General features: G+C 41.2%; 1 protein-coding gene across 3 annotated transcripts; it reads left to right on the top strand.

Annotated features, from left to right (window-relative positions):
• The first annotated feature begins 376 nt into the window (after nt 1–376).
• Nucleotides 377–27,873, top strand: LOC138750522 (microtubule-actin cross-linking factor 1-like). 3 transcript variants are annotated; one of them, XM_069912599.1, is made up of 8 exons: nt 377–747; nt 10,068–10,277; nt 14,464–14,692; nt 14,907–15,223; nt 16,084–16,251; nt 18,877–19,000; nt 20,506–20,601; nt 25,613–27,873. In XM_069912599.1, the coding sequence occupies exons 1-8, from the start codon at nt 550–552 to the stop codon at nt 25,618–25,620; spliced, it is 1,350 nt and encodes a 449-aa protein (XP_069768700.1). In that variant the 5' UTR covers nt 377–549; the 3' UTR covers nt 25,621–27,873. The 3 variants fall into 3 exon arrangements, with proteins under 3 accessions (XP_069768700.1, XP_069768701.1, XP_069768703.1); XM_069912602.1 differs by lacking the exon at nt 377–747 and adding an exon at nt 4,543–4,617; XM_069912600.1 differs by lacking the exon at nt 20,506–20,601.
• The last annotated feature ends 64 nt before the right edge of the window (nt 27,874–27,937 follow it).

Here is a 27,937-nt window from a genome sequence, read left to right as displayed (position 1 = left end):
GACAGGCCAGAATGGGGTGTTTTTGGGGGACACGGCGGGTCTTATCACAGTCCCTCATAGAGGAGGGTATCAATCACTTCCCCGATCTCCTTATAGCCCCCTGGCACCCGATCCAGGTGGGTGCAGACTACCTGGGAGGGAGGGGCAATGACAAGAGGAGTCCACCTGGCTGCCCCGACAACAATGGTTGGCGGGAGACCCTCAAATATAAACTGCCCCTTGAGTACATTCATTCCGAGAATGTGGGGGGGTTGGGGTCTCATTGTGACATCATAGCGAGAGAGTAAATATTGGGAGATTACCATGGTTTCACTTGTCTTTCTGTATTATTGTGTAACAATAAACCCATTGATGACATCACACAGCCAGCAAACCCAGTTGCTGAGACTGCAGTCGTGTTCATTGTGAGGGTTGAACGTGGTGCGAGCGCGTGGCACAGTCTTTGCCGAATACCAGGGCTTTTTGGCCAAGTGAGGCTCACGGTGGTGACGTATTTGAATTACTACATCACACGTCACTGGAAACACCTCGCGTGTGACTTGCAGGAGAATGGGCAATGCCTTGTGCTGTCTACGAGTGGCACGAGTGGCTGGGGAAGAGGAGCAGAGTAGGAGATCCCTCACTCCTCGGAAAAGAATGACGTGCAACTGCTGCAAGAAGATCAGAGGCAGGTGGTTTCATTCCCGAGTTGCTGCGGAAGAATCGTCAGACTTCAATGTCGACCGCAGGGAAGAAAACACGCAGCAGGTACTCTCGGTCACGTGTGAAACCTTCTATGAGGCAATGTCGAAATGAACATAAGTTGTACTGTGTGCACAAGGTTCATTACTCACGTAAACATCAGACACTCATCCTATAAGGAGAGTTTGGTGTTTCGCAGCTAATTATCTCCAATTCAGTGTTAGTAAATCATTTATGCTTTGTCTTATCTTTTTCCAAAGCATCTACATATTGGGTGCTTCATTTATTCTGAAACTTAAACAAGGTCTTCAACAAGTGAATCCTACTTGGAATTTATACATTCCTACTTAATAAATGGGTCCAGATAGTCTTATTTTTGTAAATTAAAATGAAAAACATTCTCTTTCCTTTCACAGCACAAAGGATCCCCAAGGTTTAAAGTGTAAATGATAAAACTGGAATTACTGGATATTTCAATAAGAACAGAAAAGGCTGGAAACTCCCAGCAAGTCAGGAGGTGACCAACCTGCTGACTATTTCCAACATTTTCTGTTGTTACATTTGAAGTATAATTATTTTTAATATTTCTTCTGGGAACAATTGGCTGTCAAAGGCAGGAATTAAATACTCTTTATTGTTTTGGGGTAGGGAGAGTTTAGTGCTTTTTTTAGGAAGGAATATATGGGTTGGCACAACATCAAGGGCTGAAGGGCCTGTACTATGCTGCAGTGTTCTATGTTCTGTGTTTCTGCCGTGGTGATTTAAGAGTAAATATTAACCAAGGACCCCCAGAAGAATGTGCCCTTTCCTTTGGTTTCTGCCCTGGAATGAGATGAGATGAGAGACTGGAGTCCTGGTTTTGTGGCTGAAATCAAAACAAGAGTGTTCTTCGTAAAGATGCACCAAGAATCTGTGGTTTGCCTTTCATCAAATTCAAGTCAGAAACCTCAGCCTTGAGTGTATAGGTGTGAAATCTGAATGTCTCTGGGGATTGACCCTGTGCCATGTGTTCATTTGCAATGCCTTGGGCCAATCCTGAAAGGTGTTTTGCCTTGCTTTTTCCAGATACTTTTGTTCTGTTCACTGCCATGGTTCACATGACGCAGTGGATTTGAAAATAGTCATTAAGTTTTAACTGTGATTTTTACCTTCAAGACCACATGCTTGTTCTTGGTAAAATGTTTTTATTGAGTTGGAAGGTTGGAACAGTGTGGTGCATTATCAGGATATAAGGTTAATTGGGATAAGAGTGAAATGATGCTTTTGACAAGAATGGATTATGCAAACTGCAGAGATATTGTTACATTTAAGTGGTTGGATAAAATTAAGTATTTCGGGATAAATGTAGATGATAATTATAATCATTTATTTGAGTTGAATTATAGACCATTATTACATTAAATTAAATAAGATTTAAATAGGTGGAAAGATTTACCGATAACTTTAATAGGGCGCTGTGTTGGCACAGTCTCTCATGGTGTATAACGCCACATGGCGGAGCAGCCATGGGAAGATGGCGCTGTCAAGGTTTTCTCCCTGTCTCAATTCACCTGCCCAGCGCACGCCTGGGGCAGCGATTCTGATATCACAATGCACGAGGTGACTGAGCTTAGGCTGCCCTTAAGAGGGCGCGGGCTGAATTTGAATAAAAACATCATTAATGGCTTTCAATGTGGTGGCTGAGTCTTTCTTGGTTGTGTCCAGCACGACAGTGTTTTAAAATGAATTTTTTCCCCCGTATTCAGTATTTTTGTCAATCAATTACATGTGGGATTCCTAAAAGGTTTTAAGGATTTCCATGTGCTGGGAAGATCTTTATTATGAAAAGGTAAATAGGCAAGAGTATCTATACAAAAATTGACTTGGAGTTTTATAATTACCACATTTTCAGGATTATTATGAAGCGGCACAATTCAAGTTTATTAATAGAATGGTTGGATCACAACAATCTTTACGTTGGGCTAAAATCCAAATGGCTCAGCTTCATGAACAAAGAATGCAACAGTTTATTTATAAATGGAATGCTCAACTTTTCCAAAATTATCCTTTACCGGTGTTAAAACATTTCATGGAAATATGGTATCGGACCAACGTTGCTATTGGTGCTGAGGGCAAAATTTCGGCTAAAACCCTTTGTATTAAAATAAGCTTTGTATAAAAATAAATCACGTATTCCTGAATATTTGGGAAAAGAAAGGTATTATCTTGGCCGAAGATTGTTATGAAGCTGGAAAGTTTGTTTCATATCAGTGATAGAATGAAAAAATGGATCAGGTCCATGCTTAGTAACTTTGTTACTAGATAATTCTGGACACAGTTTGAGATTACCTAGAAGGATGAGATTTGAATGTTTAATTATTGAAGGAGGGGAAAGGGGATTGATTACACAAATGTATGCTTTATTACAAAATAAGATGCCTAAGTCGGATATTTATAAAGTGAGAAGTAAAAGGAAGGAGGATCTGTCGGTTTTAATTTCTCAGGATGATTGGATGACATTATGTGAGGACAGTGTGACTAAGCCAGTAAACGTTATATAAAGATTCGTTCATTATAATTTTATTCATCAACTTTACTTAACACCTGAGAAGTTGAAGAGGTATAGATTTATCTCTTTGGATATGTGTTTTCAATGTGGAGAATAGATAGGGTCTTTTTTACATTCAGTATGGTTATGTGATCAGGTGAAACCCTTTCTGAATGGAATTATGGAACTTTTGCAGGGGTTGTTTAAATTTAAGCTTTCATTAGAGCCGTTAGTATTTTTATTGGGACATATGAAGTAAAATGGAGTTTGGAAATGAAATTGGATACATTTCAAATTGCATTTATTCAGTTGGAATAGGCAGTAGCGAGAAAATGTAAAGCTATAACCTGGAAAGATGAAATTGAATTAAGTATTCAGAGATGGCACATGGACTTGCAATCATGTATTCCATTGGAAAAGATAACTTACAATTTACGCCATCCGTCTACCATTTTTGTTAATGTGCGGGTCCCTCTGTGAAGTGTATGGGTCTAAATATGTCATGGTTGATTGGTGACATCAAACCCGACTATGATGGTTTGTTTCTTTAGTTTGAGGTTGTAGAGGATGGGAGGGAGCTAAGAGAGGGGGTGGGAGGGGGACATATATGGGGGAAATTTTTGTATGTTAATATGATGTATTTTATTGTGGATTTTGAATTTGATTTTAAATAAAGTATACAAAAAGAAGGTTACTTTGTAGACCACATGCTAATAGTTCCTTTCATTGTTGTTCAATAACATCTGATCCTTTCCTGCTTCTAAACTGTATTTCTGTGAAATCTCCACACAGCGGCTTCTCTGTGCATTTCCGGCACTACCTGATCCAATGCACTAATTGATAAGGTGGTGTCTGCAACCTATCTTAAGGAAGGCTGAGACGACCACAGATCGCTAGTGATTGTTGTTTACTTTCAAGCAAAGTTGGCTCGGCCAAGGGTTCTTCTCAGATCTCTGAATGTGCAGTGTGACAAGAGTTTTAGAGGTAGCTTGGAATGAATTACTCGAGCAGCTTCCACACACACACATTTGAAAAGCCAGAATTTTAGCAGGATTATTGCATCCTGCTTTTTGCAAAGGAGCAACAAAGTATCCACATACAGCTTGCCTAGGAGAGCATGTGGCGTTAGCAGGCAGAGTTAGAACAGCTTTGCTCTCAGAGAGGGAGGGAGTGAGAGAGAAGGAGTCAGAGAAATCTGTTCCAGAGGGACAAGCTGCCAAACTTTGGAAGGCTGCCTGGTCAAAGGAGAAGACTGATGGTCTGAAAGATGACCTGAAAGAAAAAGGATCATCCGGAGAACCCTGAAGGGGGAAAGTTCTGTCAGAAAGACTAATTAAGAAGAAATCAGTTGCAGATGCTCTGGAAATGGAATCTCTCTCTCTGAAAACCAGCAAGAGCCCTTCTGAGTGGTAACCATTTGTCTGTTAAACACCAAAGCTTGGTGAACTTTGTTAATGCTAATGTATGAGCACTGTTGCAAGAATTGCCTGCAACCAGGACTGTGATCCAAAGAACTTTTCTAATCTTCAATACACATTACACTCACCTGCACTTAGTATTTGAGGGCGGATTAAGTGGGTTAGGTAGGTTAAGTAATAAGTTAAAGTTCAATTCTGTTTTCATGTTCAAATAAAATTCTAAACTACTTTTGTTTAAATAACCCTGTGTTGTCGTGCATATCTATTGCTACTGGTTTTTGGGGTCATCTGGACTCCGTAACATTTTATGGGGGCTCATCCTTTAGGATTTGAACATTGCAGTTTCATGATTTATTAGTTGATTGGGATGTTTTTGCAGGCTATTTTTACAAGCTTACAGAAAGCTTGTGTCTGGAAAAACTGCAGCAATGGATGTTGATACATTTTTGTTACAACCATCACCTGCAGAACTGCAGAAGGTGAGAAAATAGGAAGTGATGGCTATTTCTGAGGCATTGAAAATTGTTGAAGTTAAACATTGGATGAGAAAAGTACAAACGTAGAGGATTATAATAGTGAAATATTACATGTGAAGGAAAATTTGTTGAGGAAGACTCACAAAAGGACATTCCAGAATAATAGGCATTTTCAGAGAGCTCATGTGGACCAGATTAATAAACCTGTTCATAAGGTTAGGATGGAGCAGGATAGTAGGGCTGAAATAAAGTCTGGAGAAAATGTTCAGTAAAAAGATGAAGGAAAGGTAGGAAAGGACAGAACTTCTGTATTTATATGCCATTTGTGTAAGAAAGCTGGTCGTGTGACTGTCTAGTCTTGAAACAGAAAAGGTAAAAACAGGTTTAACCAGAACCATGTATACAGAAACAGTGGAATTTAAGGAGAGCAGAGGTGCATAACCTGATCAGTAGGTCATGGATGTTTTCAAGCCTTTTGTGTCAGAGGGCTTTGTCTCAATAAAGGAGGGAGAACCACAGGTTCCAGTTAACATTCTTAGAGATACTGAGGCTGCTCAGTCATTGTTGTTAGAAACCGTTTTAACTGTGGATCAAAGGACAGACACAGAGGAGACAACTTTGATTAAAGGTGTTGGAGATGAGGTAGGGTCAATATTGCTTCACAAGGTTGTGCTAAATTCAGAATTAGTCAAAGGAACTGTTGTAGTAGGAGTTACCCATGCAAGGTGTCTCGTTTTTGCTGGGGAATGATTTGTCAGAGAATAAAGTTGGGTCAGTTTTAAGATTGACAAATTGGCCTAGTAAGGATGTGGTTAGAGAGGATGGTGAGATATATCCTGCATGTGCGGTAACTAGGTCTGTGACTAAGAAAATGATGACAGCTGAAGATGATCCAGTTGGGGGAGTCACGTGATGGAGTAGTGGCCGGTCAGGGAATTCCAGCCCTCTCCGGAAAAGTTTAAAAAAAACACACAAAAAACAAAGGTACAAGATTAAAATTTAAAACAAAGTAAAAATAAAGGTGAGAAGAAAATGGCAGCGAAGAGAGAAAAGTCGAAAACAACGGGAAGAAGAGAAGAAGAAAGAACGTCAGAAGAAGAAGGTGAAGGCCTTACCTGTCCGAGGAGGCCCGCCGCGGAGAGAGAAGCCCGCTCCCTCAGGTCAGTGGAAGTCCCAGGCTCGGGACTACAAAAATGGCTCGCAGAGCCGAGTAAAAGTGCGCAACCGCGCAAGAAAAAAAACACACTGACGGGAGGGGGAAACAGCTGCGGAGTCGATCTCCACAGCTGAGAGAGACACCTGCAGCACAGCAGCTGGTGCAGAACAGAGACAATAATGACAACAAGAAAGAAGAAGGTAAAAAGAAAAGAAGGAAACAACAGATGGTCAATCCAGAGGAAGAAGAAGAAGAAGAACAGAAAGAAGTGGAAGAAGAAGAGAAAGGCAAGACAATGGATGTATCTTTTTTCAAAGAATATATGGAATCAGTGAAAGAATGGCAATTACAAGAATTTAATGAGATAAAAAGAAGAATTAAGAATGCAGAAGAAAAAATGAATAAAATAGAAATGGTCATATCAGAGATAGGAAAAAGAGTGGAGAATGTGGAAGAACGAGAAATAATCGTAGAAATGGAAGTAGAGGACAAAAGAGAAATTAGAAGAATCTAATAAAAAAGTTAAAGAGGCACACGAGCTGTAAGCTCAGAAGACAGATATAATGGAAAACTACATTAGAAGAAATAATATAAAGATAGTGGGCCTTAAGGAAGATGAAGAAGGCAAGAATATGAGAGAATTTATAAAAGATTGGATCCCCAGGGTCCTAGGAAGACCAGAATTACAGGAAGAAATTGAAATAGAGAGGGCACATAAAACATTAGCCCCGAAACCACAACCGCAGCAAAAACCAAGATCCATTTTAGTAAAATTTTTAAGATATACAAGAGAAAATATATTGGAGAAAGCAATGAAGAAAATAAGAGAAGACAAAAAGCCACTGGAATACAAAGGTCAAAAATTTTTTTTCTATCCAGACATAAGTTTTGATCTCCTGAAGAAGAGGAAGGAGTTCAATACAGCAAAAACGATCTTATGGAAAAAAGGATATAAATTTATGTTAAAGTACCCAGCGGTACTTAAAATAGTTATTCCAGGGCAACAAAACAGACTATTCTCGGATCCAGAGGAAGCACGAAAATTTGCAGAACAACTACAAAACAAGCAGAGAGATGAAGACATGTAATGAGAGTAAAAATGACCACGAACTATATGTATGTGTGTATATGGGTATATGTATGTATATATTTTATATATATATATATATATATATATATATATGTAGATGTGTATGTATGTGTGTGTATACATGAATGTATACGTATTTAGAGGAAAATATATAGAGTATAGATAAGAATTAATAAGGGAATGAAAGGGAATAGAGGGAATAAGGAGGGAATTAAAAGAGTGACCTTTGTTACATATGAAAATTGAAATCTTTTCCGGGGGGGGCTGGGTGGGGATGAGTTACGGTCACTGCAAAATCAGTTGACATTTGCGAGTGAATTCGCAAATCCAAATGGAGAGGGGAGATGTGTTTGCCCAACAAGGGATAAAGGGCAACGCAGGAGGGGGAGGGGAGAATGGGGTTAAAGAAGTTTTAAGTAGGAGAATAAGGAAAATGTTTGATGTTTTAGAAATGTTGTCTTATAAAGTGTTCAAAACAAGAAAACAGAAATGGATAAGAAGGAAAGGTGATGATGGAGAAACGGAAAGGGAAGATAAACAAAGTTTGAAATGGCTACGTTGAACTATATGACTTTAAATATTAACGGAATACATAACCAAATCAAAAGGAAGAAACTGCTAAATTTACTGAAAAAAGAAAAAATTGATATAACATTTGTGCAAGAAACACATTTAACTGAATTGGAGCACAAGAAATTAAAGAGAGATTGGGTAGGACATGTAACAGCAGCGTCGTATAATTCAAAAGCAAGAGGAGTAGCTATATTAATCAGTAAAAATGTACCAATTAAAATAGAAGAGGAAATAATAGATCCAGCAGGGAGATATGTAATGATAAAATGTCAGATATATTTGGAGTTTTGGTATCTACTCAATGTATATTCACCTAACGAAGAAGATCAAAAGTTTATGCAAGATATTTTTTTGAAGATAGCAGATACGCAAGGGAACATATTAATAGGAGGGGATTTCAACCTTAATTTGGATTCAAATATGGATAAAACTGGGAAAAAAATTAACAGAAAGAACAAAGTAACCAAATTTATAATTAAATCGATGCAAGAAATGCAACTTTTGGATATATGGAGGAAACAACACCCAAAGGAAAAGGAATATTCATATTATTCGGGTAGACATAAAACATACTCAAGAATAGACCTATTTCTGTTATCAGCTCGTAAGCAAGATAGAGTAAGAAAAACAGAATATAAAGCTAGAATATTATCGGACCATTCACCCTTGATATTGACAACAGAGTTAGAGGACATCCCTCCAAGAATGTATAGATGGAAATTAAACTCCATGCTACTTAAAAGGCAGGATTTTAGAGAATTCATTGAAAGACAAATTAAAATGTACTTTGAAATAAATACGGAATCAGTGAAAGATAAGTTTATACTATGGGATGCAATGAAAGCATTCATTAGAGGGCAAATAATAAGTTATGTAGCCAAGATGAAGAAGGACTATAATCAGGAAACAGAGCAGTTGGAAAGGGAAATAGTAAATATAGAAAAAGAATTAGCAATGAAGGAAGATACAACTAAAAGAAGAGAATTGGCAGATCAAAAAATAAAATATGAAACACTACAAACATATAAGGTGGAGAAGAACATAATGAAGACAAAACAGAAATATTATGAACTAAGGGAAAAAACGCACAAAATCCTAGCATAGCAGCTTAAGACAGAACAAGCTAAGAAAATTGTATTGGCATCAAGGAAAAAAGACAAACAAATCACATATAATCCAACGGAGATCAATGAAAACTTTAGAGAATTCTATGAACAATTATACCAAACTAAAAACGAAGGGAAAGAAGGCAAAATAGATGAATTTTTAACTAAAATTGAACTACCAAAATCACAAATAGAGGAATAAAATAAATTAACAGAACCATTTGAAATAGTAGAAATACAAGAGATAATAAAAAAAAACTACCAAATAATAAAACACCAGGAGAGGATGAATTCCCAATAGAATTCTATAAAACATTTAAAGATTTATTAATTCCTCCCCTCCTGGAAGTAATCAACCAGATTGACAAAACACAAAGCTTACCAGATTCATGTAAAACAGCAATAATTACAGTAATACCAAAGCAAGGGAAAGATCCACTCGCACCAGCATCATATCGACCAATATCATTACTTAACACAGATTATAAGATAATAGCTAAACTATTAGCAAACAGATTAGCAGATTATGTACCTAAAATGGTAAATCTAGACCAAACTGGATTTATTAAAAAAAGACGCACAACAGACAATATTTGTAAATTTATTAACTTAATTCATGCAGTAGAAGGGAGTAAAGCGCCAACAGTAGCAGTTGCTTTAGACGCAGAGAAGGCCTTTGAAATGAAAGGGGAGGGATTAGACGAAGGGGCCCGAGAAATGAAGGCAGTGTTAGGGAGACATGAGCAGGGAAATGATGAAGCGGAATTCCGTCGATGCCCGTGTGTGTGTATAGGAGGCTGGTCTTTAGTATTTTCCATCCTTTTCGTATTGATCCAAGACTGGGCAAGACCACGTGTTGCCCATGTGCATATTCCGATGAAATGGTGTGGAATGGCCCCTGTTTATAAACAGGCATCTTCCACTCAAGTGGTTTCACATCCTCCTCAATCCCAAGGGTTTGCAAATAGATGAGGGAATATGGAATTGCTGCCAGGAAAGTACAACACGTCTTCAAACTAACAGGATTTTGCAATTTGTAGGAAACAACAGAAGATCACCTACAAAAACATAAGAAGACAGTAGGTGATCTTCTGAAATGGTTGGCAGTCGAGGGTCACTATGGAGTTCATATCACCGAAGACGAATTCTACGCATTAGGTGATGGTTTCCAGATGGAGGAAGAGGACGATGCGATGGGGTCATTTGCTGAGATGGGCGAAAGACTGAATGACCACCAGCAAGGCCTGAAGGTATGAACACTTCCAGGTGTTTTGGATAAGTGTATATTCGAACAATTGTAAAAATATTTTGGATTGGACTTTTCATCAGAACCTCTGATCAGTACAGATTTGATGAAAGGCGACTGACTAAATTTCACTTAAATAATGACTAACACAATTTCTAAATAATGTTGAATTGAATTTTGACGATCTTCTCCCAATCCTATTCAAAGATCTAGCAGATCCTCTTTCTAACTCAGTCCTACTTTCTGTTCTTTGCTCTGGCCCAGTCACGCAAGTGATGAGAGATGACGGGAATATGATTATCTTACTAGTGAAGGGGCAGTGATTGACGATGGTCACAGAGGCCCTTCACTAACAATCTCACCATGGCAGCTTCTTAACAAAAACTCTTCACCTCAGTAATGCTGTATTCTCAGATAATGTGGATCTTGATGTTGTAAAGGGAAGAACCTCCTCCCCTATTTTGATAACTCCAGCACCCACTCATGTGATTAACTCTTTATAACCCATTGAATGGGCCATGCAAGCTATTCACAACCAAAAAGGGTTGAGGAAGCATACACCACCGGAATGAATTCTGGCGTAGCAACGTCACTGTTCGTCCACTCAACCAGGCCAGATCCTTGTGCAGATCTAGGGATTGGTTTGGAAAAGAGAGTGAGTAAGGCTACACCCCCTCACTACCACAATTTTCCTGTTGTTGAGGCAATTGTTGGTGACAGCAGGAGCAGAAAGACTCATCCCATGTTTCTCCAGGGGCTCCCTCAATTCTGATGTGTGGTAGCACCATTGTGCTAAATGGGATAGATTCAGAATAAATTGACAGCTGGAATCACAGTGGCCAAAAGGTACGATGGGCCTTTAACATTTGCAGCAGGAAAGTGTTACTTACCATCGTTAGTTCTCCCATTACAACCAAGACAAGTCATCACCATGGTTTAATAGGGAATGCAGATGCACATGAGGTGCCAGACTGATAATCTTACAACACTGGACAGTGGGCAGGCAATGCAGAAAAAAAAATAACATTCCAAAGACAGAATTAACCGCTGATGAAATTTGAGCTCTGTCGTCCTTCCGGCTGGGTCATGAACAGTAAACAGGAAAAGAGGGACCAACGGTCTCCTCATTCTCAGTGGTGGTAGGCCTCAGCTTCTGAATAACAATGTTGGGGTTAAGACACTTTCTAGCATGTTCCATCAGGTTCTTCCGACACCATCACAGAAATCACTTTCACCCTATTTGATTTACTTAGGAACACCAAGTGCAGCAGACAAATAGGACCAGACTCCATCACATTCGAAGTACTGGAGAAGTTCAGTCTAGATTTTTTTGCACCTCTTGTCACAGTTGATCCACTGACATCCTTCTGACAAAGTGACAAATTCTTCAGGTATCTGGTCCATCTACCAAAAGCAGGACAAAGCCATACTTTATTTAATCAGCTGCCCGATGGAAAGTGTGTCGCACACACTGTGACATAAAGTGGCATTGTTCACCAATAACCTGCATAATGGTACTTCAATTGGGTTTTGTCACATGACTCCAGGTCTCCTTCTCACTGTGGTCCTAACATGGACCAGCCACTTTGAGTACTGTGATAACTAAAACAGATCAGAGGCTACCTGTCAAGCAGTAGGTGGCGAACCTTTGCTCCGCACTTGACTGGATGAGCACAATTCCCAAAGGGCCCAAGGACCTCAACAGCAGAGCAAAGCAGTTGGCTTGATTAGCCCTCCATTCATTCTCTCCACTGAGGTAGTCCTGTATTCTATCAACGGAGTGAACGACATCTACTCGACTCCAAGAATATGTCCAAAGAGGAGCCTTCTGACATGGAGAGGGACGTGCATTAGGTCCGTAGGAACATTACTACCTGCTGATTCCCCTCCACACTCCTCTCCCTTCTAACTGGGAAAGATATTGCCGTTCGTTCAGTTTGGGCCCTGGCAGGGACACCTGCATCTTGAAGCACTAATGTGAAAATGATAATTACCCAGAATGTTTTCACTCAAATGGGGATAGATTTTCACGTTTGTCATTCCTTAATATGCAGTGCTCAAGTCAGATTTTCATCGTTAAAAAAGAGCAAAGATCTTTAAACATTTACCAATTGATGTTATCTTCTTTTCGTAAAGCATTGCTTAACATGTATGCAAATTATTGCCCTGTGTGTGCTTGACAGCCTGGTTTGTTTTGGAATAAGGCGACTTGAATAAAGTCTTGTCAAGTCCAAAGGATGTTGAACCAAATGGTAAAGATAAATACAATAAAGTCACCGTTATGTCTCTGTGTGGGAGGCTTCTTAAATAGCAGAAGTAAAATCTCTTCTGCTATTTGAATCTTGCATCTTCTTAGAGATGCAAGATTCAAATAGCAGAAGAGATTTTACTTATTGATGCCTTCCACCATGCCAGGAAATGTTCATACTCACATAGACATGCACCCCACATTGGTGCACGACATTTACGACAGTGAGACGGGTGTGTTATCTCGTCAGGATCATGTGAACTCTTTTGTAACTTCCTAGGAATACACCCTTCTCACTGTGGTAACCGTCGTGCACTACTGGGGGGCACCTATACATGAGTATGAGTGTGAACAGTTTCCTGAGATGGTGGAAGGCATCAGTAAGTAAACTCCCTTCTGTTATTTGAATCTTGCATCTTTAAGTTATTTAAGAATCCTCCCAGGTAACACGGAGACAGAACATGTTGGCAGTGGTCGGTCTGAGAGAACAAGAATAAAACTATAAAATGGATTGGAAGTGACTGAAATCTGAAGGGGAAGAAGAGAAAAAGTACACCTGGAAATGAATGGCTGGTGCAACAGCAGTTCACCCAGTGATGGACGGGAGGCTGAAGACATGGTTGAATCGTTTAAAACGTTTCAGCAGATGTACAATTTAGCAGTGAAAAGCTATTTTAAAAATGCAACAGCGAGGAGAAGGTTAGTTCTATACATGTCTGGACAGGGGAGCCAGGCCGTGACTTATTTAATAGCTGAGAGCTTACGGGGTGGAGAAAAATGATCCAGAGCAGATATTTGCAAAGGTTGTTTCTCACCTTGAACTCAGCTCTAATCCTAGACTTGAATGCAATGAATTTCAAGGTTTTGTGTAAGAGACTGATGAGACTGTTACTAACTTCCTTACTACACCAAAATTTAATGCTGCAAAATGCAGATGGAAGGATATAGAGGAAAGATTAGCTGATCCACTAATATGCCCATCCTGAAGTGCAAAAGTCTCTTCTAGGGAAGGATAGCTTGAAATTGGCCAAAGACTCTGACACAGCCAGAGTCTTCAAAGCCACGAGGACGCAAATGAAATCCCTATCAATGCAGACCCACCCACAGCAAAGAGAAGGAAGGGTTGATGCTATAAAAAATACAATCAGAAAAGTGCCACCCCCAGGACCTGTAGGAAGGGCAGCGGACAACACCCCTCCGTGACCAAAATGATTGCCCCGCATACGGTTCTGAATGTGGAGCCTACGGCATAGCAAACCACTGGGCGAAGATGTGCAAGTCTGGCGTGAAGGAAACAGTGATACCAGTGAAGAAAAAAGACAAGAAGATCCACCATCTCTTAAAAATGTTGACACACTCATATACATAGACATCCACCCCACAGTTACTTCAGTGAGAAGGGTGCATTCTTACACAGTTACAAACTAGTTCACATTCTCCTGACTAGATCACAGTCACCTCTCGTTAGATTTCACGTGTTCTCTTTTACATCATGAAAGAATATTAAATCCCTGAATTGAAAGTTAAGGATGAGATCATTCAAATGACAAAAGTTTAATGTGCTTAAGTTTAAATAAAAGTAAGTCTGTTTGACAGGGAAGGGACTGTGTACAAATACTGAAGGAGAGGATTTATTTTCTTGTCAGTCAAATTAAATATGGAATATATTCTACTCCATCTCAGCAGGATTCATCCTTTGACACAAGCAAAGAATTGTAGATCAAGGTAGTTGATTAAACCTCCGAAAGCATAAAACCATTTAGATTTCTGGACTTGAAGTATGTTTCCTGTGTGTATTTAAGGGTGTTTTGGTACCCTGATTTTTAATAAATTGGGAAACTTGAATATTTTATTTCAATTGCAAATGCAATAAATAGAAACCTTACCTCCCCCAAGACAACTTGGAGCAATAAAAATGAACCTAGGATTGTTTCTTTTCTAGGAACATCGCCAAAAGTTGTCCCAGAAAGAGCAAGAGTTGGTTTTGGCCATAGAGGCAGCTCAGACTTTCCTGGAACAAAATGTCCAGGACCCTTTGCGAGACGAGGAAGTTGCACTGCAGGAGAACTTGAATGTCTTGATGGAGGAGTACGAATCCGCTTTATCAAGTGCAGATTCTCAATTAAACGTGATTGAGGATCTGCATCTAGAACTGCAGAAGTTCCGAAAAGGTGAGGGAAAGTATTCATTTATTTTCCAGATTACTATAAAATACTATTTACTGAGAGTTAAAAAGAATTCTAAGTAAGACAACTGAAAGCTACATGTGGTTTGGAATAACCCCAACTTGTAATTATTACAGGATCCTGTCAATGTGTCAAAGTCTATATAATCTGGTATTATTTGATCATTTTGATTATTTCACCATTATATTCCTTTAAACAGATAATGATGAATTTGAAACATTAATGATTCATTCAGAAAAGGAACTACAAAAAATAAAAGCTGAGGAATTTGACTCCACGTCATTGACATTCAAACTTAAGAAGCAGAAATTCCTCTTCAATGATCTTCAGTTTCTCAAAGGGGATCTAAGATACCTCAGACGATCTTGGAAAAGTCTCTTCGATGCTGCCTTTCTCTTTGAAATCAGGAATGCAATTGAAAGCTACAAGATCCCAATTGATCCTGATGCCATAAGCCAACGTGTGGAGGAGACGGTTGAAAGCGCCGATGCTCGCTTCAACGCACTTCGATCAGAAGTATGACATATCTCCTTTTTTTTGACTAATAGCATTTAAACTCCAATTTTACTTTAGATCAGTAACATGAGAGCATTTTGATAGACTGAGCAACTTGTGTAAGTTTTAGTCTTATAAGAGTGGCTCTGGAAAAGGTTTGCGGCTGTGATTAATAATACCCATGAAGAACAGGAACAATGATCAAATCTTTCCAGTATTGTGGAGCTCTCTTGGTGGCCAAACTCACTCGAGTTGGACAGAGACCACTGCAGAAAATAAGTCATGAACTCATTTCCTTTTAATAAAATCAAATGTCGAACAGATCATAATTGGTGAAGATTTTCCAGACTGGCCTCCCACGTGCATTTGTCACTGAACACGGTGTAATGTGTCCAATCCACAAAGGTCACCTCGCTGGCTCAGTATGTCCTAAACCCAAGGGTTAGGCTTGAATGGCATAACAGAAATGCAGAGTGTTCGGCTGGAACAAGCCCAGCCCCAAAAGAATTTCTGTCTAATCTTCACTGACACACTAAATTTGTGAAGGTTTTCAATGCTTCTGATATATTCCTGACCATCAGTTTATTTTGAAAGCAAACTCAAAATATTAATTAAAAGATTTATTGACATAACAAGAAAATGGAACAGTACGGCAGGGTAACAGGCATTTCACCTTTGGTGAGGAGTGAACATTGCCTTTTTGTCTGTGACCCTCAAAAAACTTGATGCAGGGAACAAAAAAATGATAGTTGGCATAAGTAATGGACCAGTAATGTATCGCTTGACCCATTTTGGATCGATTGGACACTCGATATTTGATCGCATCACAAAATCGTACATTTTAAAAATCCACATACTCATTCATTTCTTTCACTCTATAGTGCATTGGACTTGGAATCCGTCTTAGCACCAAGGTATTTGAACAATGGCAAGAGAAGGCAGATGAGCTGCGTTTGTGGCTAGAGAGAGTAGAAAGAGAAAGACGAATGGTTCAGCTAGAGGCCATCCCTAATCCAGAAATCTTGCAGCAAGAACTTGAAAATATCATGGTAAATTAAAGTTGTTATTTCATAAATCACTGTGTAATGTTGCTTATTCTAATTTACGAGTAGAATGATGAATGCTTTGAAATAATGATAATGTGCACATCCAATAACAGTGGTTAAGGCCACATGGGAGGTTGTAAGTTTGGCACCTGAAATAGGAAGTTGAGCTCCATTCATTCCAACTTGATCAGGTTTTAATGGGAGCCTGATGAAGATCCAACAGCCAATTTGTTTCCAGATGGTGGGGGCGAGATTGGAAACTGTAACAAAGAAGCCAAACAGTTCTGCTCTCATTGTGTGTCTATTTTCAGTATGGGTTTCCTCAGACCTTATCCATGTTTAATGGGGGCCTAAGAAAATGGTGGCAGAATTTTGGACGACCTCCAAGATTATAACAGCAGAGCAAAAAATCTCAGCAAATCATTAATGGGATCATCAGGTGCAGAGACGATAACTCCATAGATGGGGGTTTCAGGAACAGGTGAAGGGGGGTGGGAGGAAAGTGGTGATTTGGAGCACATTTGGAGGTAAGATTTGTTTGCAAAGTGGCAGAGATTGATTTATTCCAAAGAAGTATTCGAACCATAGAACCTTACAATATTACAGAACAGAAACAGGCCCCTTTGGCCCTTCTTGTCTGTTCCGAACCCTTTTTCTGCCGAGGCCCTCTGACGCACCTAGTCCATAGCCCTCCATACCTCTCCCATCCATGTACCAGTCCAAATTCTTTTCAAATTAAAAATTGAGCCCACAGTCACCACTTCAACGGACAGCTTGTTCCACTCTCCCACCTCTTCACTCTGTGTGAAGACGTTCTCCCTCATGTTCCCCCTAAATTTATCCCCTTCACCCTTATCCCATGTCCTCTGGTTTGTATTTCACTTGCTCTCAGTGGAACAAGCCTACCTATATTTACTCTGTCCTCCACATCATTTTAAATCTCTCTCTCAATTCTTCCCTCATTCTACACTCCAGGGAATAAAATCATAACCTGTTTAACCTTTTCCTACAACTCTGCTCCTGACGTCCAGGCCACATCCAAGTCAATCTCTGCACAATTGCCATCCTTCCTGCAGTTAGGTGATCCAAACTGCACACAATAATCCAAATTGTGTCTCACCAATGAAAATTATACTTTATCCTTTGATTGATCAAGGTCAATGTGCCAAAAGTTCTCTTTGCAACCCTATCCACATGTGACACCATTTTCAGAGAATGAGGTGTCTGTATTCCCAGATCCGTCTGTTCTATCATACTCCTCACTGCCCGACTGGTTACCATGTATGTCCTTTCTTGGCTTGTCCTTCCAAAATGCAACACCTCACACTCATCTGCATTAAATTCCATTTGTCAGCCCATGTTTCCAGCTGGTCCTGATCCCTCTTCAAGCTTTGAAAACCTTCTTTAGTGTCCACAACACCTGCAAGCTTACTCATCCAATTTACCCCATTATCATCCACATAGCCTTCCTGGTTTCTTTCTTGAGGTTTTTTCTTGCATTTTCTATACTCTTCAAGCACCTCATTTGCTCTGTGATGTCTATACCTGCTGCACACCTCTCTTCTTCCAAACCAGATTCCTAAGCCTGCTAATCTTGACAGGAACATGCAAAGTCTGTACTCTCCAAATTTCACCTTTGTAGGTCTTCCACTCACCCCGCACATACTTTTCCAGGTCAACACCTTCTCATTCCTTTCTAATTTCCTCAAATTGGCCTTTCTCCAATTTAAAATCTCAACCCGAGTCCCAGACCTATCCTTTTCTATCATTAACAAAACTAATGGCATCATGTTGACTGGAGTTGATGTTTGAGGAATTGGAATTTGCATCAGAAAGACAAATCAGAAAGTTTTGCTTTATTGAGGTGGAGGGCATTTCTGGTCTTGCAGTCAGAGAAAAATCGGACCATTTATTGCAATAATGGCCTGGGATTGATGGTCATGGAGAAAAGCTGTGGGCCATTAAGTGCTCGAGAGAATAGGAGTTGCAAACGGGTCAGATTGCTGAGGGAGAACACATATTTACCTTTGAAGGATGATGGATTGGGGAGAGGGGTCATCTGGAGTAAAAGTAGACAGGGAGAAAAACGCTAATGCAGAATAACCCTCTGCAGCCAAATCTATGTCCATTAGTGGTGAAAAGCCAAATGAGTTCTTCAGCATTATTTTATCAATGCTGATGTAAATCTAAGCATCAGAACATTTTTAAATATTTTCTTGTGACCTTGATGGTTTGCAAGGGGACTTCAGGGCCGGTCAAGAGATGTAGACAAGATAAAGATGATGAGCTCAACAGCATCAGAAAATGCTCAAACATCAGGCGTATTAAATACCTCGAAGCATTAATGAGTAATGAGTAATGATCAATAGAAAGTTTGATCTGGTTGTTTGAGAAAATTCCAATATCCTGTGGTTATTGGGTCCTTGAAAATGTTCGCCTCCTCACCCCAAAGCAGGCCAGAGAGTTGTTGGTATTTATGATAATTTATAGAATCGCCTTCACAGGCTGTTTATCTCCTTGACCCAAAGACAATATCGAAATTAACCAAGGCATTGGCAAATCTAAGATATACAGAAATAAATATTAATTTTATTGTGAATGAGTCATTGTGTCATTTTGAAATCACAGGTTCTTCAGGGAGAAATTTCTGAACATGAAGATGGTGTCGAAAAGTTACAGGAGGCAGCAAAGTGCCTGCTGAATTTGAGCAATGACGTTGTTCCAAATATAGTCCAGCTTCGAAAGACCACAGGTACCATTTCAACATTTGATGTTTAGATCAAAAGGTGGTTCTCTAATTCCAACAAATACAAGTGATGCTTCCAGCTGGTAAATTAGACATTTTCAAATTGTGCAAATTACCAGTGGGGACCCACCAACCTCTTTGAACCATTCTAAAATATTTCTTGCAATTGATTGGATTTCAAATGTTGAATCATCTTTACCTAGCACGTCATAAATAGGCTATCATTTCATAAACAGCTCTGAAAATGACCATTTACTAAAGAACTGTGCACACTTCAATGTTTGAATAAAATGCAGTATTTAAGAAAGTTCAATCGAACTTTCTCCACTGAATTGTGGTCAGTGATTCAGACTCGTAGGCCAGAATCGCAATAGTATTGCAAAATGTGTGTTTATTGAATGAAATTTCTGCTCGAGTGGTGCATCTTAGAAGTGTTGGGTCTTATAAAATTGTTGCATTAAAGGTACTGAATTGAGAACCATATTTGGAGCGTTGGAAATGAAAATGGCGGCAAATGGGAATTCTTGCAGTGAATTCGTTGAAAGTGATGCTCTGCGATTATTTAATAAAGCAGCCAGGCTCCAGTCATGCATACTTGTCCGTGGCTCATCAATTAAAGAGAAGATTGAATGATTGGAAACCAGACAACTTCCAATCATAGAAACAAGACTGGAAATAGGAAACATATGTTAAAATATGCCAGCAAGGCGGTGAAGTCACGAGCTCCATCGAAATGTTAATGTTGCTTTTCTTTTTTCCAGATGCTCTATCAGCTCATTTATTTTTATACATTTTTGTTTCCTTTCCTAAACCTCAGAAATTCTATATTTTCCATTTGTCTTGTTGATCAGTTATTAATAGAAATAGAGGATATGTAGAAATGGTAGAAGGTTAAGCAGCGGCCATTTACCAAGTGTGAACATCTGGCAAACATGCAGCCAAGGAAGTGTTTAGGGCTGTGATGTCTCAAAGACCCCCCAATGAGAGGGGATTTCTCATGCTGTGCTGGGAGGGCACTGAAGATCCATGCATCTGAGCACCTGAAGGGCGGGATACAGTTCTGGTGAGAACGGTTGCAGCTGCTCTCAGAGTCTTCTCTATTCAGCAGGGTATTCTTTGTTGTTCCTGCTCCTCCCCGGCCCCAGCTCCCCCCCACTTCACCTGCTCCTCTCGATGAGTAAAAGGCCTTGAAGTCAACATGTTTTCAACAGAGTTGCACAACTGTCCCTCTCTTTCTCTCTCCATTTTCTTTTGCAAATGTCCCTTCCTTTTCACTGTTCTTCATTTCACTTGTCTGCTATTTCACGTTGATTCCCTCCAAACTTTTTTCATTCCTTGCTCACCTTTTCTCTCGTCATCTTCTGTTCTGCATTGCTTTAAATATTACTAAACCCACAGTTCTCTCTCCAAACCAAAAAAATGTGTTTGTTGGGAAGAAAACACCGGAAACATGGTAAATCTTTGAAGACATTTTTAAATGTATGTGTAACAGAACCTTGTGTTCATTTTAGCTACCATCGAACAGAGATTCCAGCGTTTGCGTCAGGAAACATCAGAGCAGAAGAGGACGTTGGAACGGACAAATGTCCAAGTGGAAGATCTTGAAGGTTTACTTTTACCTGGCACTTCTCACCACTGCGATTTTGGAAATGTTTTATTTCTGGATTGATGAAGCAGGATCGTTGACCTAGTTGAGAAACATTGCTATTTTGCACACATAACTGGTCCCTAATAGCAATGCAGGATTGACCAGATGATGTTGATTGCAAGATAAATCTTGGCTGAGACAATTACAGTCCAGATACAGGACATCTCGGCCCCTCGAGTCCACACCGATTTAAGTGGGCTACTCTAGCCCCACTTACCCACTCCCTGTCCATAACCCTCCAATCCCCTCACATCCAGGCAGCTATCCAACTTGTTCTGAAATGACACAGGAAGTTACATCCCAGACCCTGGCACCAATCTGTTTCCTTAATCGTATCCACAGAATCCACAATTTGTCATCCTGACCATCGAATCCCCTATAACTATTACCCTCCTCTTCCTTTCCCTACCCTTTTGGGCAACAGAGGTTGACCTTGTGCCAGAGATACAGCCACTGATTCCTTCCCCAGCCTGAATGCTCCTCAAGGAGGTGTACCATTTGTTGAGTGCTTCAGTCACAGGTGCCCCCTCCTGTATCTGTCTCTTCCCTTTCCCCTCTCCTAACTGGAACCCACTGATCCTCCTCCTGTGGCCCTGTTGAGACCACCTGGCTATAGCTCCTATCTATGATGGCCTCACTCTCACTGACCAGGTCGAGGTCATTGAGCTGCAGCTCCAATTCCCTAACACGGTCCCTGAGATGCTGCAGCTCAGTACACCTAGTGCAATCGTGGATGTCCAGGAGGTCGAAGACTCCAGGACCTTTCACATCTGACACTGAAAAGAGCAAACTGCTCTCACACTCAACCCTTCTCTCTTCCCCCTCACCTTAGAAAGAGAAAATAACAAAAAAAATATAGTCTTACCTTAATCTAGATACACTCGACCTCAGCCTCTACTCGCTGAACCCTCTCGAGCCAAAGCCTCGAAACCCCACTCTTTCACCAGGCCACTACTCACTGGGCCACTCCTCGCTGGCCTCTCCTTTGCGTTTCCCTCCTTTTATCGGCCTTGACCAATTAAACCTGTCACTCTCAACTCGCTGAACCCTCTCGAGCCAAAGCCTCGAAACCCCACTCTTTCACCAGGCCACTACTCACTGGGCCACTCCTCGCTGGCCTCTCCTTTGCGTTTCCCTCCTTTTATCGGCCTTGACCAATTAAACCTGTCACTCTCAACTCGCTCCACCTCCGAACACTGCCCAAACTCTGGTCTCCGCCTCCTCCGACTCACTGCTCGAACCGACTAGGCCCGAGGCCGGGTAAAGAACAGAATTTATTGTACGATAGAATCTTGTATGTTCTTTAAAAACCATATAGGATGTGGTTTAAGGTCTCATCCAAAGCAATTGCATCCACTCATGCAATTTGATTTCACTACTTCCCCAATGTGCCATTTAGAAATGCACAGAATGACGTGGATGTTGCTTCTCTTCACCATCTGAAACAAGTAAATGGGTTCTTACTATTAAAGCTTCTGCCTCGCATGTTCGAAGTTTGAAAAAGATCAAAGCTGGTGCATAGTTTCATGCATCCACAAGTGTATAAAAAATGGGTTGTGGCAAATCATCGGCAATTATCCATGCCTGCTGCATCCAGGCATATTTGAAGATTGGAGCACGACTGCAACGCCATGTCAACTGTGGCGGATTAACTACCACTCCAGGCTGAGCTTTAGTAAAGCCCCCCTAACCTTGCCTCCCTGCCCCACTCTTTGCTGAATCGAATAAAGTGACATTAAGTTACTTTAAATAACATATTAGGGGTCTCCAAAGTGGTCGATATCGACCCTTGGTGAAGGGGTGGGGGGGTGGGTTGGAGAGGCAGCAGCGTGACCCAGATGTGTGGGGGGGGGGGTGAGACAGCAGCACCACTCACGTGGGCAAGGAGGGAGATAGACGGCAGCGCGACTCGGGTGGATTGGAGAATGGTAAATAGAGTCCCCTTGTTTAAAAAAGGTAATAGGGAGAATCTTGGGAATTAGGGTTAGTCTTACATTATTGGTGAGTAAACTAATGGAAGGGATTCTTAAGGATGGGATCTATGAAGATCTGGAGAAATACACTCTACTCAAGGATAGTCAGCATGTCTTTGTGAAGGCAAGCTTGGGCCTCACAAATCTAACTCAGTCTTTGGAGGAGGTTACAAAAGAAATTAATGAGGGTACGGTGATAGATGAGGTCTACGAGGATTTTAGCAAGGCGTCTGAGAAGGTCGGTCACAGGAGACTCCTTCGGAAAGTCCTGAGTCATGGGATGAGCGAAAAATTACCTGCATGAAATAAAAGCTGTCATGTCGGAAGAAAGCAGAGTGTCGTAGTGGAATGAAAGTATTCTGCCTGGAGGTTGGTGCCGCAGGGATCTGTTCTGCGACCCGTGCTCTTTGTGATTTTCATGTCACCTGGATGAAGAGGCGGATGGATAGGTCAGTAAGTTTGCGGATGTCACGGAGGTTGGTTTGGAGGAGTTGTGGATGGAGATGAAGGCTGTTAAAGGTTACAAAATGATGAAGGTGGGATGCAGAGTTAGGCAGAAAAGTGGTGGATGGATTTCAATCCAGATAACTGAGAGTTGATGCATTTTGGAAGGACAAACCAGAAGGCTGAGTCCAGAGTTAATGGTCAGTTACTTAAGAGTGTGGATGAACAGAGGAACCTTGGGTTGCAAATCTACACATTTCTCAAGGTTGCCGCACAGTTTGATAGGAGAGTGAAGAAGGATTATGGTGTGCTGAGATTCCTTCATAGGTGGTTTGAATTCAGGAGTAGAGTTGTCATGTTGCAAATCTATAAATCTTTGGTATGACTCACTTAGAATATTATGTTCAGTTCTGGTCACCTCATTATAGGAAGGAGAGGGGACAGAGGAGATTTACCAGGATGCTGCCTGGATTGGGAAACAATTCTCATGAGGCAAGGTTCACAGAGCTGGAGTGTAGAAGGATTAGAGGAGACTTGATAGAGGTCTACAAGATCTTCGACATCCTCCCGTGAATTCAGGGACCAGAACACTACGTAATATTCCAAATGCGGCGAACCAAAATTTTATACAGCTGTAACTTGACTCACCAACTTTTACACTCAGTTCCCCAAATCATGAAGTCCAGCAGGCTGGATGTTTTTTTACCATCCTCTCCACCATGTTGTCTCTTTCAGGGTGCAGAGAGCGTTCAGCTCAAAATCCTTCTCTCCATCAATGCTAGAAAGGATATATTGTAGACTTTCCCTTGCATTTGACCTCCCCCCCTCCCAAATCCAGCACCTCACTCAGGGGAGGGAGAGGGGAAGAGGAGGGAGAGGGGAAGGAGAGGGAGAGGAAAAGAGAGGGAGGGAGTGTTGTCGAGGAAGGGGGAGGGATATAGTGAGAGGGTGAAGGGAAGAGGAAAAAGAGAGAGAGTGGGGAAGGAGAGGGAGGGAGAGTTGTCAAGGAAGGCGGTGGGATAGAGGGAGAGAGGGTGAGTGGAAGAGGAGGAGAGGGAAAGGGGAAGGAGAGAGGAAGAAATGTCGAGGAAGGGGGGAAGGATACAGGGAGAGTTTGAGGAGAAGGAGAGGAAGTGGAGAAGGAGAGGGAGAGAAAAGGATAGGGAGGAAGAGTTGTAAAGGAAGGGGGAGGAATATAGGGAGAGGGTGAGGGGCATAAGAGAGGGGAAGGAGAGAGAGAAGAATGGAGTGGGAGGTAGACTTGTCGAAGAAGGGGGTGGGTTAGAGGGGAAGAGGAGAGGGAGAGGCAGGGAGAGTTGTCAAAGAAGGGAAGGGATAGGGGAAGTGGAAGAGGAGAAGTCGATGGATAGGGGAAAGAGAGGAAGAGGAAAGAAGAGGGAGGGAGAGTTGTCGAGGAAGGGTAAGGAATATAGGGAGAGGGTGAGGGGAAGGAGAAGGAGAAGGGAAAGAGGATGAGGGATAGTTGTCAAGGAAGGCAGAGGGTTATAGGGAGATTGTGAGGGGAAGGGAAGGAGAGGGAGGGAGGGAGAGTTATCGAGGAAGGGGGAGGGATATAGGGAGAGAGTGGGGGAGGAGAAGAAGATGGAAAGTGGAAGGAATGGGAGAGGGAGGGAGAGTTGTCGAGGAAGGGGAGGGATAGTGGGAGGGTGAGAAGAAAGAGAGGGAGAGAGGAAGGAGATGGAGAGGGAGGGAAACTTGTCGAGGAATGGGGAAGGATATAGGGAAGAGTGTGAGGGTAAGAGGAGAAGGAGAGCGATAAGAGATGGAGAGGGAGAGGAAAGGAGAGAGGGAGAGTTGGTGAGGAAGGGGGAGCGATATAGGCTGAGGGTGAGGGGAAGAGGAGGAGAGGGAAAGGAGAGGGAGAGGAAAGGAGAGTGAGGGAGAGTTTTCGAGGAAGGGGGAGTAATGGGGTGAGGGTGAGGAGGGGAAGGAGAGGGAGGGGAAGGAGGGGGAAAGGGAGAGGGAGGGAGAGTTGTTGAGGAAGGGATAGGGATTTTGGGAGAGGGTGAGGGGAAGAGGAGGAGAGGGAGAGGAAAGGAGAGGAGAGTTTTTGAGGAATGGGAGGGATATAGGGAGAGAGTGAGGGCAGGAGGAGAGGGAGAGGGGAAGGAGAGGGAGAGGGGAAAGAGGAGGAAAGGGAGGGAAATTTTTTGAGGGGAGGGATTTTGGGAGAGGGTGAGGGGGAGAGGGAGAGGAAAGTAGAGGGAGGGAGAGTTGTTGAGGAAAGGGGAGTGATAGAGGGAGAGGGTGAGGGGAAAAGGAGAGGGAGAGGAAAGGAGAGTTTTTGAGGATGGGGAGGGATATTCGTAGAGAGAGAGTTAGAGGGGAAGGAGAGGGAGGGAGAGGGAGGAAGAGTTGTCGACGAAGGGGGAGGGATAGAGGGATAGGGGATTAATGGGTTTCTATTGTCTCTGAATCTTTACGAAAAAGTGAAGATGATTTTGAGCTGAAGACCATTGGTCGTCTTCGCGTGATCTTCCTCAACTCTGTTCATCTCTTCCCTTGAATGACTTTTGTTTCCACTGCTTGTAGATTCGTGAAGCGCAGAAGGGAGGACAACAACTTGTGCTGGAAGTCGAGCTGGTAGCAGGACCAACTGTCAATAAGGCAGCCACACTTGGAAACACAATCAACATGTTCAGGTATTTCTACATCCAGTCCTGGAGGATCTCAACAAAGTTCAAGGAGATTTCTGCCAACACCTAAAAATTCGACAACTCCAAAAAAATGTAGTGAACAGATCCAACCTTTGTACACGTCATTCATCACCCACACCAAAGCCTTTAACTCTGCATCAAGGAAACAACTATAGGACACCCCTTCTAGTATTAGATGAACTGAAATGGAAGTACGGATCCTGAGGCTCTTCAACAAAGGCATATTGGCCACAGTCATGGTCAACATGAGTACTTGGGAGCCTTTTTGCATGAAGTGAAGAGTAAACAAGGATCTGTGTCAGGTCACTCGCCTGAGTGCTACTGGTACCATGTAACCCAGTACTACCTGTCGCATGGTCGAGTGGTCGGCGACTAAACCGGCTCCCCCATCAGGCTTGCCTGGTGAGGAGGGTGGCTAGACACCCTGCAGGATGAAAAACAAGACCTGTCAAAGGGTGGATGAACCATGGACAGAAAGGTCTGGCAAACCATCATCTGAGAGGGAACAGCAACCTTTGAAGCCAGCAGATGTGCAGAAATAGAAGAAGATGAGAGGAGAGGCCATACCAACCCAAGCCTGATCTGCCATCTGGAACAACCTGTCCTGAATGCAGAAGAACTTTCAAAGGCAAGATTGAACACAGAAGCCACTTGATAGCAACGAGGAGGAGAACTTTCTGACAGACAGCGCAGAATTCAAACTGAGGTCCAGTCCTGACCACTGGCCATGTAAAGGCATTGCCCTAACCACTACATCAACCGTGACACCCTGCTCAGAGAAGCCGGCTGGAATCTCGAGCGTCTGGAGGAATCGATGTGTCAGGCAGCAGTGGGGAGGGGTCGGGGATCAGCGGCGGCAGTGGGGAGGACTCGGGGATCAGCGGCAGTTCCTACCACACCCCCACACACACAAACCCTGATGCACACGCCCCACACACACACACATACATACTCGATTCTTTGAAAGATTTTATTTAATATTCTCAAATTACATAAAGAAAATCAAATACACATAAAATAACTGTAAACTACATCCCCTCCCCCTTACTAATACAATAAAAACCAAAAAAAGAAAAAAATAACCAAAATAAAGAAAAAAAAAACAACCTCTCCTCCCCCAAAACCTTAGAGAAATGTATCAAATATTCCCTGATTGGTCTGCCTACATTACAACATTGACTTAATTTCTATAGCCATGTGTTTCAAATATAAACACCACATATAAATAAAAAAGAGTAATTACTTACATTATATGTTAATTTTTCTAAATATAGACAAGAGTGCAATCCGTTATGCCATCTTTGCAAGTTTATATTCTTCCATGTGACAGCTATATATTTTCTCGCTACTGCTAACCCAAATCTTAACAAAGTCAAATATGGTTTAGGCATTTTGAATCAACAAATGGAACATTAACATAACCCAACAAACATATTTTTGGATCCATTAAATATCCCTTTGAAACAAATCCCTCAAAAATTTTATAATTTCCTCCCAAAAATGCTTAATTTTCTTTCACGACCAAACTGAATGTACAAAAGTAACTTTCTGCTCTCTACATCTAAAACAGAAATCTGTTAAACTGAATCCATATCTCTTCAATTTCTCAGGGGTTGAATATAATTGATGCAAAAAATTCTAATTGACCATAGTATACCTCACATTAATTAACTTGGTAACACCGTCAACACACAGTTTTGACCATTCCTCCCATGTCAAAATAATATTTAATTCTTTCCCATTTGTCTTTTTCCATTTTCTCCTGCAACAAACTATACATATCAGAAATAAAGCATTTTTCACCTTTATCTGCAATTAATAATTCAAATTTCTTTTGACCTGGTAAATTTATTTCCTTCCCATAATTCTTCTTTAAATAATCTCAAAGTTGGTAATAAACAAAAAATTTGATGCAATACCATATCTTTCCTGCAACCTTTTAAATGAACAAAACCTCCCTGCTTCAAAACAATCTATTACATTCACTAATCCTTTAATTTCCCAATCTTTTAAGTAAGGATTCTATCATGAAAAGGGAATTAATTTATTCTGATATAATGGTGATCTTATCGAAACTATTCCGATAGAATCAAGAATTAAATTGTGATTTTACCAAATATTCATTATATGTCGAAAAACGGATAATTTAAATTCTTGTAACAATAAAGGATTCCATTTATAAATGAAATGATTAATATTA

The sequence above is a fragment of the Narcine bancroftii genome, unplaced genomic scaffold (genome assembly GCF_036971445.1).
Source record: "Narcine bancroftii isolate sNarBan1 unplaced genomic scaffold, sNarBan1.hap1 Scaffold_163, whole genome shotgun sequence".
Classification (NCBI taxonomy): domain Eukaryota; kingdom Metazoa; phylum Chordata; class Chondrichthyes; order Torpediniformes; family Narcinidae; genus Narcine; species Narcine bancroftii.
The sequence above is the reverse complement of the archived record's forward strand: the minus strand, read 5'-3'. Positions and strand labels throughout refer to the sequence as shown.